We start from the raw sequence: 16,390 nt of genomic DNA, 5'->3' as shown, positions 1-16,390 counted from the left end.
CTTTGTTTTTGGTTTTTATAAACAAAGTACTATCTATCTTTCCTCTTGAAAAATTGTTTTAAATGAGGAACTTGCTTAGCCTTTCATACCAAGCTCTAGGAGCTTGTTTCAATCCATATAAAGCTTTAATTAACTTAAATACATGATCTGGATTTTTTGAATTTTCAAAACCTGGAGGTTGTTTTACATATACTTCTTCATTTATATATCCATTTAAGAAAGCACTTTTTACATCCATTTGGTATAATTTGAAGTCCTTATAGGTTGCATAAGCTAAGAGCATCCTAATTGCTTCCATTCTTGCTACGGGGGCAAAGGTTTCATCGTAATCGATACCTTCTTCTTGATTATAATTTTATGCTACTAGCCTAACTTTATTTCTTACAACCACTCCATTTTCATCCTTTTTATTTCTAAACACTCATTTAGTTCCTATGATTGATTTGTCTTTGGGTTTAGGTATAAGTTCCCATACTTGGCTTCTTTCAAATTGATTTAGTTCCTCTTGCATAGCTATAATCCAAGAGTCATCTTTTAAGGCCTCTTCAACATTCTTAGGTTCATCTAGAGATAAAAAGGCATAATGGTTGCAAATATTTTTCAATGAGGCTCGAGTGGTTATTCCTTTTGAAGTTTCTCCAAGTATTTGTTCTTTTAGATGAATTTTAGCATATTTTCATTCTTTGGGTAGTTCTAGATTTTCTATTATGTTTTCACTTGAAGTCTCATTATTATTTTCTTCTTTTATTTCAAGGTCTTCTTCTTTTTGTGGAATATCTTCTTTTTCATCATTCTTAATTTTATTTTCATAATTGTTTGATTCATCAAATGTTATGTGTATTAATTCAATGATAGTAAGAGTTCTTCTATTATAAACCCTATAGGCTTTGCTATTTGTAGAGTAGCCTAAAAATATACCTTCATTAGATTTTGCATCAAACTTTCCTAAATCATCTTTAGTATTAAGGATAAAACATTTGCATCCAAATACATGAAAATAAGAGATATTAGGTTTTCTTCCTTTCCATAGTTCATATGGTATTTTGTCTATATTTGATCTTATAGATACCCTATTTACAATATAACATGCTGTATTTATAACTTCAACCCAAAAGTATTTAGGTAGGTTATTTTCGTTTAACATTGTTTTTGTCATTTCTTGTAGGGTTCTATTTTTTCTTTCTATAACTCCATTTTGTTGTGGAGTTCTAGGTGCTAAGAAATTATGGTTTATTCCATATTCATTTCCATATTCATTATAGAATTTATCAACCTCTTTGTTTTTAAACTCCCTACCTGGATCACTTCTAAAACTTATTACATTATAGCCCTTTTCATTTTGTAATTTCTTACATAAGGTGATTAACGTGTCACAAGCTTCATCTTTATTTGTTAGGAATAATACCCAAGTGAATCTTGAATAATCATCTACTATTACAAAAACATATTGTTTTCCTCCTAGGCTTAAGGTTCTAGTTGAGCCGAATAAGTCTAGGTGTAATAATTATAGGAGTCTTTAAGTAGATATATACTTTTTTCTTTTTAAAGCTTGTTTTAACTTGCTTTCCCTTTTGGCATGCGTCACACATCTTGTCTTTTATGAATTTGGTATTTGGTAATCCTTTTACAAGATTTTTCTTTGATAATTTGGATAATAAGTCCATGCTAGCATGTCCTAACTTCCTATGCCATATCCAACTTATTTCATTCATGGCTACTAAACAAGTTACGTTTTGATTCATTAGATTCTCAAGATTTATACAATACACATTATTTATCCTAAGAGCTATAAACGAGATTTTATTTTCTTTGGGATTTTGAATAACATATTTTTCTTTCTTAAAGGTTATTTCAAACCCTTTTTCACTTAATTGGCTAATGCTTAAAACATTGTGTTTTAAACCTTCTACTAATAATACATTATCAATAGTAATGGAAGGTTATTTACCTATTCTCCCGATGTCAATTGTCTTACCTTTGGCATTATCGTCGAAGGTGATATATCCTCCATCCTTTTGTTTTAGAGAGGAAAACTTGGTCTTATCGATGGTCATGTGTCTTAAACACCCGCTGTCCAAGTACCACTTGTCCGTTGATGATATTGTCCTAAAACATACCTACAATGGAGGATTCATTGTATTAGTCTTTGGAACCCAAATCCTTTTAACTTTCTTTGTTTTGTTATTAGTTCCATTATTAACTTTCCATTCTCCTTGTACTTCAACATACTTCCTTTTTAGTGGGCAATCAAACATTACGTGACCTTTAGTCTTGCATATATAGCAAGTAGTGTGTTCATGTTTGTTGTTTGAGGAAGTGCTAGCATAGTGCTTGGCTTCCTTCACGAAGTATCCCATGTATAATTTCTTATTCTTTTTGTTTGTTTTACCATTGTAACCTATTCCTTCTTTATTCCCATGTAGCCTTTACTGTCCAATCATTTTTTTCAAAATTATCTTTACCTTTTGTAAAATTATATATAATTTTTTCTTTATCTTCTACTAATTTCTTTAGTTCATTTATTTCTAGATCCTTTCTATTCAAGTTTTCTTTATGAGTTTTGCCTAATTCTTGAGTTACTTTACTTACTTCCTCCTCTAACTTCTCAATACAAGAATCTTTTCCTTTTTCAATGATTTTGAATGATTCAAGTTGCTTCAATAGTTCTTTATTTTGATCCTTCAACATTATATTTCTTTTGGAAATTTTTATGAATCTTTTATGTAAGGAAAATAATTCAACTTGTAATTCTTTGTATGAGGGCAACTATCACATGACTCGTCACAAGATTCATTGCAAGTTTCATTGCAAGATTCTATTGAAGAGTAGTAGGAATTTACCTCTTCATCATTCGTTATGAAGCATACATTTGCCATCTCTTGTCCACTTGATTCGTTTTCTGTTTTTTTGGAGTTTGAGTCATCCCAATTAGCCTTCATAGCTTCCTTCTTTTTCTTCTTGTCTTTCTTGAGCAATGGGTAGTCCGGTTTGATATGTTCTGGTTTCTTACAATGATAGCATATAGGAGGTTCACTTTTACTTTTATTTTCTTTTCTACTTGATTCTCCTTTTTTAGTTTTTCTTTTGTTGAACTTCTTAGGAAATCTTTTATTCCTTCTATAAAACTTTCCTAGTCTCTTAGTGATGAATGCTAATTCATCTTGATCTAAGTCACTTGTTTCACTTTCTTCTTCACTTGAGTTGTGGCTTGATGCTTTTAGTGCAATAGATTTCTTATGCTTTGGTTCAGGATTCCTTTCTTTTAGAGCCATTTCAAAGGTAAGGAGTGAACCTATGAGTTCATCTAAGGAGGTGATCTTAAGGTTTCTTTCTTCGGTAATTACTATAGCCTTAGGTTCCCATATGGAGAGAAGGTCTCTCAAAATTTTCCTAATCATTTCGTAGGTGGTACAAGTTTTTCCTAAAACACTTAAGGAATTAATTATGTGGGTGAATCTTGTGTACATACTTGATATGGATTCATCTGAATTCATCTTGAATGCTTCATATTCGCTTGTTAACATGTCTATCCTATTGTCCCTAACATCAATAGTTCTTTCATATGTAACTTCTAATTTGTCCCATATTTCTTAGGCGTTTTACAAGCCATGACCCTATTAAATCCGTTAGCGTCTAAAGCACAATACAAAGCATTTATCATACTTGAGTTTATTTGAAGCATCTTATAATCTGAATCGATCATAACCTTTTTCTCTTTTGGAATATGTTTTCCATCTATTATCTTGGTGGGAATAAGGTCTCCATCCATAACTACTTCCCATGGTTTCCAATCTATGTGTTGGAGGTAGATTTCCATTCTCTTTTCCCAAAAGGTGTAGTTGTGTCAACAAAAGATTGGTGGACGAGTTGAGGATTGGCCCCCTCCAAAAGGAGCTACTCCTATGTTAGCCTTTAGATCTTTTTATAGCTTCTTGTTAGGAATTTGCTATAACTAGGCTCTGATACCAATTGAAATTTGGATAGTTTCCCAAAAGGGGGGGTGAATTGGAATTTTAAAATTATTTCAGATTTAATTCTTTGTTTTATATCAACAATCACAACAAGTAAATACAAAAACAATTCAATCACAACCAATCAACAAGAAAATCAAAATCTTGATCTTTGTATCAATAGCCCTGTAATAAATTGTAAAGCACGCTGAATTTATGTAAGCCCTGTGTTTATTCCAAACTCACAATTCTTCTTTGTGTTTAACTTTTAAACAAACTTTCAGATTAATAAGTTTATGATGATCAACCAATGTAGTCTCTTTCGATTTTCGCAATCAATGTTGATCAAGTCAAAACAAATTATCCTCTAGTCTACTTAACAATCATACACTTAGAATTAACAATTTAAAGCATACACGCAGGTTGTAAATGTTGCTGAAAAATAAAGAGTAAAGAAGAAGAGAGACACAAGATTTTACGAGGTTTGACTTATACCCAGCTTACATCCTTGCCTTTGGCAAACCACCAAAGGATTCACTAGTTTAGTTTCATCGACGAGTGGAACAATACCGATTACAACCACACCTTCCGTTAGGCTAGAGCCTGCCTCTCCAAACGAAATTCCCTCGTTTGGTCCAACGATTCTACAACCTTGAATCGTCTATAAATAAGAATCAAGATAGAGAAGAGTTTGTGTACAGGAAAACACTCTCACAGCAGAGTAGGTTAGTACAACATTTAGCATAATAATACCTCAAAGTAATTCAAATATAAAAGAATTTGAAGCTCAATACTCAATTTAGATCACCAAGTATCTTCCAAAATTTGAAAGATTTAGACTTTGAAGGCTTTACTTCGGAATTTGAATCAGTATCAATTCAGTAGTTGAAGATGAATGAACACAAGAGAGTTTGAGAGCTTTTTAGAGAACTTTGATTGCTAAAAATTTCTTGGTATCTAAAATCTTTGAAGTTTGGGGCTATTTATAGAAGTTTAAAGTAATTCCTTACCCCCAAAGTTTCCTTGAAGTAGTTTCCAAGTTTTTCAAAATAATAGTGTCCAAAAAATCCATTTAAAAAATCTTCCCATCGAGAGTTTTTAAGTCAACGTTCCAGTGGCAGTCGCCTGCCACGACTTGGCAGTTGCCTGTTATAGAAGAAACTCACAACACAGAACACTGGCAGTCGCCTGCCAAAACCAAGGCAGTCGCCTGGCATGACGACCTAGGCGTTTGGCTATGTTTAGGCAGTCTCCTGGCATGCTACTACCTCTTTGAAAAATTCTTCATTTGACAGTCACTTGCCTCAAGAAGACAATTGCCCAGCCCTACTATTTAAAAAAAAAATTTCTTTTTAAAACCCTTCTTTTCTTTGATTTGAAAAACATACTTTAGGGTTTTTCTAAAAAACATATTTTTGAGTTTCTTTTGATTTTATGAGAGCTTCAATTCAGTTTATACTTGAAATTAACTTGAAGTACTTACATACAAACATCCCTAAAACTTTATTCCTTTTGTTCTTCAAGTAAGTCCTTGTTCTTCCATCATCTTTGAGTTTCTGATCTTTTCTTTAAGCTTTCATCAAGTTATCTTTAATCCTCATGCTCTTCAAGATCTCTTTTAATCCATAAGCTTTATTATCCTTTTGAGCTTTGTCACTACCTGTAAGTTTTGCTTTTTTTCCTAAAAAACTTTCACTTGAACCACATTAAACACATCATGATTTGTTATCATTAAAATAAGAATTGTAAGCCTTGTTAGGCCAACATTATTCATTTCTAATAATCTAAAACGTCTGAATATTTGTAATACTGTAAAATCTATATATACTGTACTGTAATAAACTCATGCCACACATTTGAATAAACACAATCTCGTGCTTAATTTCTGTATTCTGCTATAAAAATAATATTCATAATTCTCTAGAAAAATAATATGATCTACATGCTGGTAAATACACATTCATAATCTTCTGTATACTTATTAAAAATTGCTAGCATAGCATATTTCCCTTACCTTAAATCAGAAAAGCCCTTACTAAATTCTGGCCCTATACCCATAGGGTTCCTAACTCAACATTCCGAAAACAATATCCTCCAGAACAAAATATCAGTATTTTTCTGTATACAACATTTCTTATAACTGTAAGAAAAGCATATTCAAAATAAAACACTTTTCTCTGGATTTGGGATGAATTTCAAACCAACTTTCCCCATGATTAACTCCGGCAGACTTGCAAAGAATTTCGTCAGGAGCGTTGTGGTGGCCTCAGATCTTCAATCCGGTGAGAAATGGGGTCAAGATCGAAGAGAGAAAGGGGAGGGGTGCGTTTTAGAGAGAGAGAGAGAGGGGTTTCTGTGCTGATTTTCTGATGAAAATATCTGAATTTTTATTTTTATAGCCTCGGATTCATCGACGAGACACATCATCTCGTCGACGAGTCCTTAAGAAATTTCGTCGACAAACTTCCTTCCTCATCGACGAATTTCAGATTGCCCAAAAACCTCCCTCTGTATTTTCTCCTCGACGAGGCGTGGCTTCGTCGACGAGGCCCCCTTATACGCTCGTCGACGAACTCCCTGTGTTCATCGACGAGGCCACGTGTCATTTCTCTGGGTTATTACATTACTAGAGTCAAGAGATGATTCAACATAAAAAGTAACACAACACGCATGAGAATCATCAAATGCATTACTAATTGAGGTAAAATGGGAAGTATATACCTCTTTGTCTATTAATGCAATTAGCTCATTATTTACCACTTCTTGATCATTTAAGCCTAAACCTCCTGGAGTAGTGGACACCTTTGTTCCTCCATATCTCCTTTCTAACTCTTCCCAAATATCTCTCACACATTAGATGCCATGATCTCAACAAAAAATATTACAATCTAAAGCACAGTATAACATATCCATGGCATGTGAATTTGCATGCATTAAACTTGTATCATTTCATTGGCATACAAATTCCTTTAACAATGACTTGTCAGGCCCTCCAATCAATTGATTTTATAAATATGCTTATTTTCTGTTTCCACAAGGTGTAATCTACCCTATAAAACACTAGAGGCCTAGAACAAGATTGTCCCTCACCGAATGGGAATACACCAGTTTGAGCCATTGTGATCTTTAACACAAGCGATTAAACTTTTTGCAATGAGATTCTGATACCAATAGATATAAATGGTGTATTCCCAAAAGGGGGTGAATTGGGTATTAAAAAATTTCTTCCTAGGTTAGGTGCATTCAATTTCAAACTACAGCTAATATAACACAACCTAGGGTTTCTCTAAGAAATTACCAATCCAAATATCAATATACGGAAATACTTAAATCATGCACAACATTCACAATAAATCAAATATAAACATACATGTGTAGGAAAGATAAATAGTAAAGAGAAAGAGAAAGACACAGTATTTGTTATCGAGGTTCGGCCAATGCTGCCTACGTCCCCGCCTCAAGCCTTAGCTCAAGGATTCCACTATTTGCTCACTTAACCGGGTTGAGGGACGCCATTTACAATACTCCTTGTGAGGCGGAGTCTCCTTAGCTCACTTATCGGGTGGAGTCAAACCTCTCCTTATAGGGCGGAGTCTCCCCAGCTTAATTTACCAGGGTAAGCTAAACTGGTTCCTCCTTACAGGGCAGAGTCTCCCTAGCTCACCTAACCGAACTTGAGCCAAACCAGTACACCTTACAAGATGGTGCACTTCCTCTTCAGGCCATTCCCAGAATACAAAGATAATAAATCTTGCGTACAAATATGAGTGCTTCTACAAAAAGCAGACGTGTACAATACGAAACACTAATATACACTCTCAAATGATATGAAATAAAAGCTCAACAGAGTTTGGTTGTTATTCTCAATAATATTTTTGTAATCTTTGAAAATGATGTGTATGATAAAATACTTCAAAGATTGAAACCCAATAAATATTTCTCCAAAAATATTTTTCAATAAAAAATTAGGAGAACCTAGGGTTCTGCTTTCAAATGTTTTTCTCAGAATCAAAAAGTGAGAGACCTTTCAAGCAAAGATATGTATATGAAAATATACTCAAGGTTCTCTTGACTCACCCAAAGATTTTCTCCAAAAGAATATATTTCAAAAATGAATGTGAGAGATGCTTAGGGTTTTTGCACAAAAATAGATTTTGTAACAAAGAACAAATGAGCTTTTAAATCTTTGCAATAAATGTGCAAAAAGATCCACAAGCTAGAATGAGTTTCTCCAAAAATATTTATTAAGAAAAATATGTGGAGAAACTTTAATCTTACTCTCAAATGTGATTTTCAAAACAAAAGCTTAAGTGAGAGTAAGTGCTTTGAATGATAGAATAAATGCCCAAACAAATGATTCTTTAACCAACCCTCAAGAGCAATAAATTTGCTAATGAAGAGAGTAAAAGAAAAGCTCTCTTAAAAATGATTTTTGAAATAAATGAGCGTAAGAGAGTATGAATTAAAGCTTTGAAGATGAAAAAATATAGAAAAAATATTTAAGAGAACTTTTCAGCTAATCATCTTGCTAATTATGCTTATGAAAGGGGTATGTTAAAGTTCCCAAGAAAAATGACCGTTAGGGACATGGAGGATATTTTAAAATTGTTTAATTAAAAAATTAAACATGTTTTAGCGCTGAAAAATAGTCCGACCCAAGAGGTTTAGTCGCTTGGGGGCTTTGCCAGTCGGTTGGCCTTAGTTAAAAATTCAAATTTTCAAAGAGGTCAGTCGACCACGGAAGGCATTGGTCGGCTGGCCGTTGGCGATTTTTCAACTCGTTGTTAGTTTGATCGGCTGGCCTCAAGAGCCGATCTTCCAGTCCATCAGGCCGGTCGACTGAGGCATTTTAGTCCTGCAATGGTCGGTCGGCCAGGCTATGTAATTTTGTAGAGAACTAAGGCCAGTCGGCTAGGCTATTCTATTTTAAGACGATTGGTTGGCCGGGGCTATAGAAAACTGACCTAAAAGACATGGCTGGTTGACTGGGCATATGAGGCACAAAAAGGTTCGGTTGACTAGATTGGTCGGTCGACTGTGCATTTTGCACGTGTAAGGGTCCGTCAACCGAGCCATAATAAAAATCAAATTTTGGCCCTGATTTGCTTTCAAAAAATATTTTAAAACCTTTGTAAGATTTTATCATTTTATAAAAAAGGTTTTTCAAAAAGATCGTTAGGTCCCCTAAGGTCTATCCATGGTAGGTCATGAGCTTTTAATCACATCATGCAAGACATGCATTATTACATACCAAAAACTAAATGCAATTACAATTAAAAATATGTCTTCTTTTCTTTTGCTTTTCAGTCTCCATGGAATACGCCAGACTGTATAGGCTTTAAGTCCTTCATGCTTCCATTTTCCTTTTGTCTTATGTACGTGCCAAAACATAAAACTTCTTCAAGCACTGAGTACACAGATAAGATACAAGTGCTTTGTCAGCATTAAAATATGGATCAGACTCAAAAAGTCAACACAGTTTTTTACGACCATGAAGATAATTTAAGTGGTGTAAGTATCACTTTTAGAAGTTTAAAAAATCATTTCTAGTGAAATAAAATGAGTAGTCCTTTTCATTATTATATCTTTTTGTTTGAGACTGAGATGTATCATATTGTATTATGAATATTCTTTATATATGAATATCGTGCCTATATGCTCTATTGTCGTTTATATTGATGATGTTCTTATTTCCAATGATTATCGGGACTTATTTGATGCTCATGTTTGCAGGGGAGAAACACAAACAAGTTAGCCACTTATTATAATGAATTTGTTTCACAAGTTAATGCATGATCAAAACTTTCATAACTAAAACTAGGGGATTATTTATTCTATTCACCGATTCACATGATATAAAGATGGTTGATCTCAACTCACATGGTTGCGAAGGTTAATTAAAGCAATGGCATTAGATGTGTGTGTGTGTGTGTGTGTGTGTGTGTGTGTGTGTGAGAGAGAGAGAGAGAGAGAGTGGGGGAGAGAGCTACAGTCAAATATGGCAATTGCAAAAAAGAAAAAGAATTGGATACATTTTGGTAAAGATGGTTTACACTATAGTCCTACTCCTATTCATAGGTCTAGCTGCAGCATTACATCACCCACCAACATAGGACCCTTTGGAGTCGTGGCAGTAGTAAAGTAAAGTTTAAGCAAGGTGTCACAAACCCCCAGATAAGGCTTAATGAAGGGTTGCGCAACAATCAGGGAGAGTTCTCCCCCAACCGAGTTAGCCAATAATCATAAGTTCAATCCTGGAGAATACATGTAAAGTCATCTCTCCTCCCTACTTAACCCACCTTATATTGTCACCCCCTAATATCCTCCCCCACTTATTTTATCGACATCCTCGTCGATTTTCTGTAAGGAGTCTTTAGTCATTGGGGTCTGTTGTTGGTTTTTTAAAGTTCATGAAATCTTGAATCTTATGTGTGGCCTGCTAAAGGTTTATGTTTTCTTCTAACTGTTGTTGTTGGCAACCTTCATCATTGATGACTTGTCTAAAGCGATCTCCTCTACATCTCTGGCTACAGTTTTCCTTTTGGGAATGTTTGATTCCCTAGACTTATATCTGTACCGATCTTCTTTGTTAACATGGTAAAATTTTAAGTTGTTGATGTGACGTATACTTTTCCAAGCACCGGGCCTCCAGCTTCAAATTTTCATGGTCATCACCCTTTTGTCCTCATGATTCTTTGTGAATCTGTATACTTTCAAGCTATGTCCATCACATAGGTCATCAAAAAGCATGTAGGAGAGTTGGGTGTTAATCTGTCACCATCTCAACAGGACATAATTAGTTGCAAAAATATTTCAACAAATTAATGCAAAATTAATCTATATCTAATAGGGAAACATAATTTTTTTTTTTTTAGTTCATCAAATGTTGCAAGTATTCTTTCTACATCCCTCTCGCTAATTAGGCTATCAGGGATTCCCCAAAAGCATTAATGCTCCCACCATACACCTCTTTTCTCCGAAGTATGTTTTCGAGGCTTTTGTTTCCTCTTAGAATGCTTTCAAGGCATTCAAGGCCTTTTGTTTTGGACATTATGCTACACAATGAGGTCCTATGCATAGAAAATAGGAAATGGTGGTCAAAACTCCCCATTTCTTATGTCTTTTCCTTTCAAATCTCCAATTGTTAAGGGTCCCTTATCTCTCCAAAAGTTATTAGATCCCAAGTCACTTCCCTTACTTGTAGGTCTATACACTTAGCTTGAAATGCCCCAAACCACCACGTGGGGCCTGGAGTGCTACTTTAGTGACGTCTATGTACCTGATACCATATTCATCATATAAAAGCAGCGGAAATAAATGATACATTCTCCAAAACATAACCAAAGTTCTAAACTGCTAACATACATAGAAGTCTCCCAATATCCATATTACACCTCAACCAAAAAGAAAGAAAATTAACTCAGTCCATACGATTATATTACATACCTAGGGACTTCCAAACTTAACTTAAATACATTAGAGTTCTTACAGACACTCACAAAACTAAACTGGCTATCACCTTGCCCCGAAGCTCACTAAGCTCGATCTCGAGATGGTCTTAAAAAAAATGATTTGTATATTGGGGTGAGACACTTCTCTGTAAGGCAAATTAAGTTAACATCAGTGTGTGGCCAACGTGAGTTTTAATGTATACAAAACGTCATTAGTTGTTAATTAACCACAGTTATAAAATCATTCTCAGACCATACACACACACACACACCCACACCCACAAACACACACACACATAAAATTATTTATAGCGAAAGTTCCCGAGGATAGGGGAGATTACACGCCATACATGTAGCTCCCCTCTACTATAATACGTTATGCAACCTAGTATGGCTACATCTGATACTTATTAGGGTACTCACCTTTCTCAGTAAGCCCTCGAGCGGAGAGTTTACTTTGCCATAAACATTTATACATTTTAAATCGTATACATATACTCACACCTTTACAGTTGAAAAATATGCATTTGTTTCCTCAATCTAAACTAGTTCAATATATAATAACACCATTTACATAAATCAACAGATATGCGTAAAAGAAACTCCCTGGAACTAACACACCATTTACTTCTCCCATGGTACGGGTTGTGCGGCCTGAAGGCTAGATTTATGCCCTGAGGGATCAGCCCAGACACAATCAAAGTAATCATCTGCAAGTGCATCTGCAGGCATCCACAACTCAGTTGCAGGTCTGATAGCCTTACCACTTCCTGGTCCAGTCCCTAGGAAAGGTACTTTATCCTTACGCAGGCTAAACGATTGAGACCACCCTACACCTTTCAGTACAATGTGGGTGCACATGGTCTCATAATAATTCCCTAGCAATGGTACCGTACTCACAATACAAATAATCCACAAGGTTTTTAAACCATATCATGCAATTTAAGTAATAAAAACTGTAGTATAAACTCATTTTCATATAGAACTTACCATTTAATAAAACCCGGTCCCCGACCGTTATATCAAATCCCAATATTTTGCAAAGGCAATTCCTGTATGTTTCATAAACAGTTCAGTATTTTCACAACCATTCCCAAATTTGGTATTTCAATAAACCATATAGATCATTTACCTGCCACACAATTTTAGTATTTGACTATAATCCCATAAGCAACCAAGAAAATATAGCATATTTAGTTCAAGATAAAACCAAGATTTCCACCATTCATTTCATTCAAAATACCATAGATATACCATAGTTTATAAAACCCCACTTTGAATAGTTGGTTTTCGAAAGAACCCTTGAAATCATAAATACACACACACACACACACACACACACACACACACACACATATATATATATATATATATAAAGCAGTTTAATCGGTTCAAATTTAATAAAACCTGACTTACCTTAATCCCCTTAAATGTTTTCCTGAAATTACACCTGCTGGGATCCCAAAACGGTGTCTTCGGCGCTCACACAAACCTTATATTCATAAATCCTAGTTTAATCAACTCAACCCCAGGTAAAATACTATTTTAACATTTCTCGGACCCAAAAACTCCAAATAAATGATTAAACTCCCCAAAACATTAACCTTAGCCTTGGAGTGGTGCCTAGAAAGCTGAGTTCAAAAATCTACTCTGCTAGACTTGTAGAGAAACGCTCTTAGATCATCGTGGTGACTTCTGATTGTTGATTCGGGCAAAGGATAGAGAGAAATCGAAGAGAGAAGGGCAATTTCTCGTGGGTTTAGAGAGAGAAAGAGAGAAGATATTTTGATTTCTTAACAAAAAAGTTATTTAAGACCTATTTATAGGCCATTGACTCAGCCGGATTTGTCGACAAAATATAGAATTTGTCGACAAGTTGTAGAAGGACATTCGTCGATGAAAGAAGGGAGTTCGTCGACGAACCTTAAGCTTGAGGTTGCCTAGCTCTTGAGATTTCTTCGTTGACGACTACAACACTTCGTCGATGAGTCACAGAAGGGCACTCGTCGACGAAAACAAGGGATTCGTCAACGAGTCTTACTGCTTTGCCCTTTTAAATTTTTCTTTCTTCTTTTCTAATTCATTTCTTTTATTTTTCGGGTTCGGATTTCTACACAGTTGGATCTTTGTTCATTATTGGCAGACGTTGGGTATTTCCTTTTTTGAGAACTATTTGAGGAATCATCTAATCATTCGACTATTGCGAGGGTCGAGTATGAGAAATCATATAATAGTTCGGCTACTGCAAAAGTCAAGGGGAGGTCACGATCCCCTTGCCTACACAGCTTATTCTTTGGCCATGTTTTGAGTCCTCGGAGGAAATGAAATACTCTGTTAGAGTTTGTCATATCTTTGATGTCGAGCATTAGGGCTTGGAATTCCCATATATAAATCCTTGTTGAGCATGTCTATTGTAAGTCATATACCTTGCAATGCGCCATGTATTTCGCATTTCCTAGGTGAAATTGTGCCTTCAAAGCTTGTTTCAGTTCCTCCTAGGTATTGATGGTGTACTGATTATTTTGCATGTCTTCACATTTGGTTCTCCATCACAATTTAGCATCTCCAAAAAGATATATTGTTGCAATGTTAACTTGGTCCTCCTCTAGTTCGATTCTTGAGCACTTGAAATAGTATTTTAGGTCAAAGATGAAGCTGTCCAACTCCTTTCCATCTCGAGCGCCCTTATAGCATTTAGGTTTTGGTACCTTCATTCGAGCTCCCCCAATGGTACCGGTTATTGACCTTCGAAGCATCTGTGCCACCACATTTAACTTAACACTCACCCCCTGTAAGTCATTATAAAATTGATCCGTTAGGTTCCAGAGCTTGCCTACCTTTTTCTAATCCTTTTTTAGGGTGCTGATGGATTCTTTGACATTTTTTGCAAGCAAATAAAAATTGTTAATTAAATCCCGTAGGGAGGCCTCAAGCTATATCGGCTCTCCCCCTTAGGATGTAAGGGATGACATTACACCCTCAATGTGGTCTAACCTATTCTCAAAGGCTTCCAACTACTAAATGTTCCTCCGGAAGACCTCAAACTCTATTAGTTTTTTCTCCGGGGATTTTATATGTGGAAAGAATTTCTCAAGTTCCACAATTCTCTTCTCAAGCTTAGATAAACTATAGAGGTCTCCTCTAGTGTTTTCTTTCACAGCCTTAAGCTCTATTGGCACACTTCTCTCTTTTGACAATTCCATCACAAACACTTGGAGTTCGAAGAACTTCATTTCCAAGGTTTTGAGTTTTGTCACTCTTGCCTCAAGCACCTCAACGTGCTCTGTCTTTACAGACTTCGAAGTTCTCATTTTGCCACTCGTAATATTCGCACCCATTATGCTCTAATACCAACTGTCATGAACCCCTGGATAAGGCTCAATGAAGAGCTGCGCGGTACTCGGTGAGAGCTCTCTCCTAATGGAGTTGACTAATAATCACAAGTTCAATTATGCAAACATGAGCACTAGATGACAATGAAGTATATAGACATGAAATTCATTTATAAAGAATTTTCATAACACAATAAAATACACCTCAATCTCAAATAACATGACATAATAATGAAAAAGACTACTTATTTTATTTCATTTAAAAGGATAAACATATTAGTATTGTCATAAGTAATTTCCATATTCATTGAAAATGACTAAAAAATACATGTAAAGTCTCCCTCTCTATTACATTACAGTGTCACCGGCAAGAGCGGGGCACAGCACAAACGCAGACGAGGAGAGAGAGAGATTGGGAGGGGGTGCCGGGCATTGCGATGGAGAAGCCGCAGAAGAAACAGGTGCTTCTGTTCCATTGCGTTGAGGCTGAAGATCTAGCCCGCAAGGTAGCTCAACATTCCGACCTCATTCAACTCCAATCCATCAACTGGAGGTTCATTTCTCCGAAACTCTCTCTCTTTCTCGCTCCTTTTTTTTTTTTGGAACATGCTCTATTATTGTTCTGATTCAATTTGCCTGTTTTATTTTATTTTTATTTTAATATTTTTTTTGAAGTTTTTCTTTTTATTGATTGAACTAATAATATCGGTGTTTCACTGCAATGTTTTTGTAGCTCATATTTGTAAGAATGTAAAACCCTAAAACCCTATTAGCGATATATCTTTGCTTCGTACAGATTTCAATCTCATTTTTTTAATATATTTCCAGTTCTAGAAAAAAAAAATCGGTGCCCTAGAAATGGCACTGGAGACAATAATACGAGTCCACGACACCACTGCGCCACAGCGACCGTGTGCCTTTCTTTTGTAAAACAATTGCTTCTGAATAATATGAACCAGTCCAGAAAAATGGCTCCGCAGAGGACAAGAGGACCATGTTTAGAGCATTCTTGTATGGGACCTGATAAAGAAGTGTTTTTGGTCACTTGAAAAGATAAAGAAGAAATTTTCTTTTCAAAATCTAGAGGGAGTGCGTACTTTGTGAACTAACCTGTGGAACACTTGTGCCTTACAGCATGGTAGGCCTAAATCTGTCTTAGACGTACAATGGGTGTCAAAATTCCTTGGCAGATACATGAAACTGGTATACATTTTCTTATTATCGAATGATTCATCAACTTAGAAATTAGAATTAGATTAATGAACTAACTGTGAATGAGAGAAAATAAAATATTCACTTAGAAATTAGAATTAGATAAATTGGCACTGGGCATGCAGGGTGGTGGTGGTGTGAGGGCATAGGCGGTGAAAACACGAGATGAAGGGCTGTAGAATGAGCAAGGGATAAAAGGTTCAAGAGCTTTTCTTTTTGCTTCAGTATTGTATTGTTTTGCTTTTGCATTTTTTCTTTAGTTATTGATGAACTTATAAGGCATATCCAAAATGAGGTTTTGTGGTGGATGTCGTTGTAATTACACTTATTTGGATTTGATATTAACCAATAGAATATAAATTCTATGAATTTTTAAACTTAAAAGTTTAAAATATTTAAAAGTTTAAAATGAAAAAAATTATTTAGTATGGATGTCTATTACGTT

General features: G+C 35.2%; 1 protein-coding gene across 1 annotated transcript in view; it reads left to right on the top strand.

The window, feature by feature from the left end:
* Nucleotides 1-15,039: 15,039 nt before the first annotated feature.
* LOC131149863 (ribose-phosphate pyrophosphokinase 4) overlaps nt 15,040-16,390 on the top strand; it is a 34,935-nt gene continuing 33,584 nt past the window's right edge. The window contains exon 1 of the mRNA XM_058100643.1: nt 15,040-15,286. Coding sequence (XP_057956626.1) covers nt 15,171-15,286 — 116 coding nt within the window. The 5' untranslated portion in view covers nt 15,040-15,170. The remainder of the gene's footprint in view (nt 15,287-16,390) is intronic.

Source organism: Malania oleifera, chromosome 2 (assembly GCF_029873635.1).
Source record: "Malania oleifera isolate guangnan ecotype guangnan chromosome 2, ASM2987363v1, whole genome shotgun sequence".
NCBI lineage: Eukaryota > Viridiplantae > Streptophyta > Magnoliopsida > Santalales > Ximeniaceae > Malania > Malania oleifera.
Note: the sequence above shows the minus strand (reverse complement) of the source record. Positions and strands in the feature narration are given on the sequence as shown.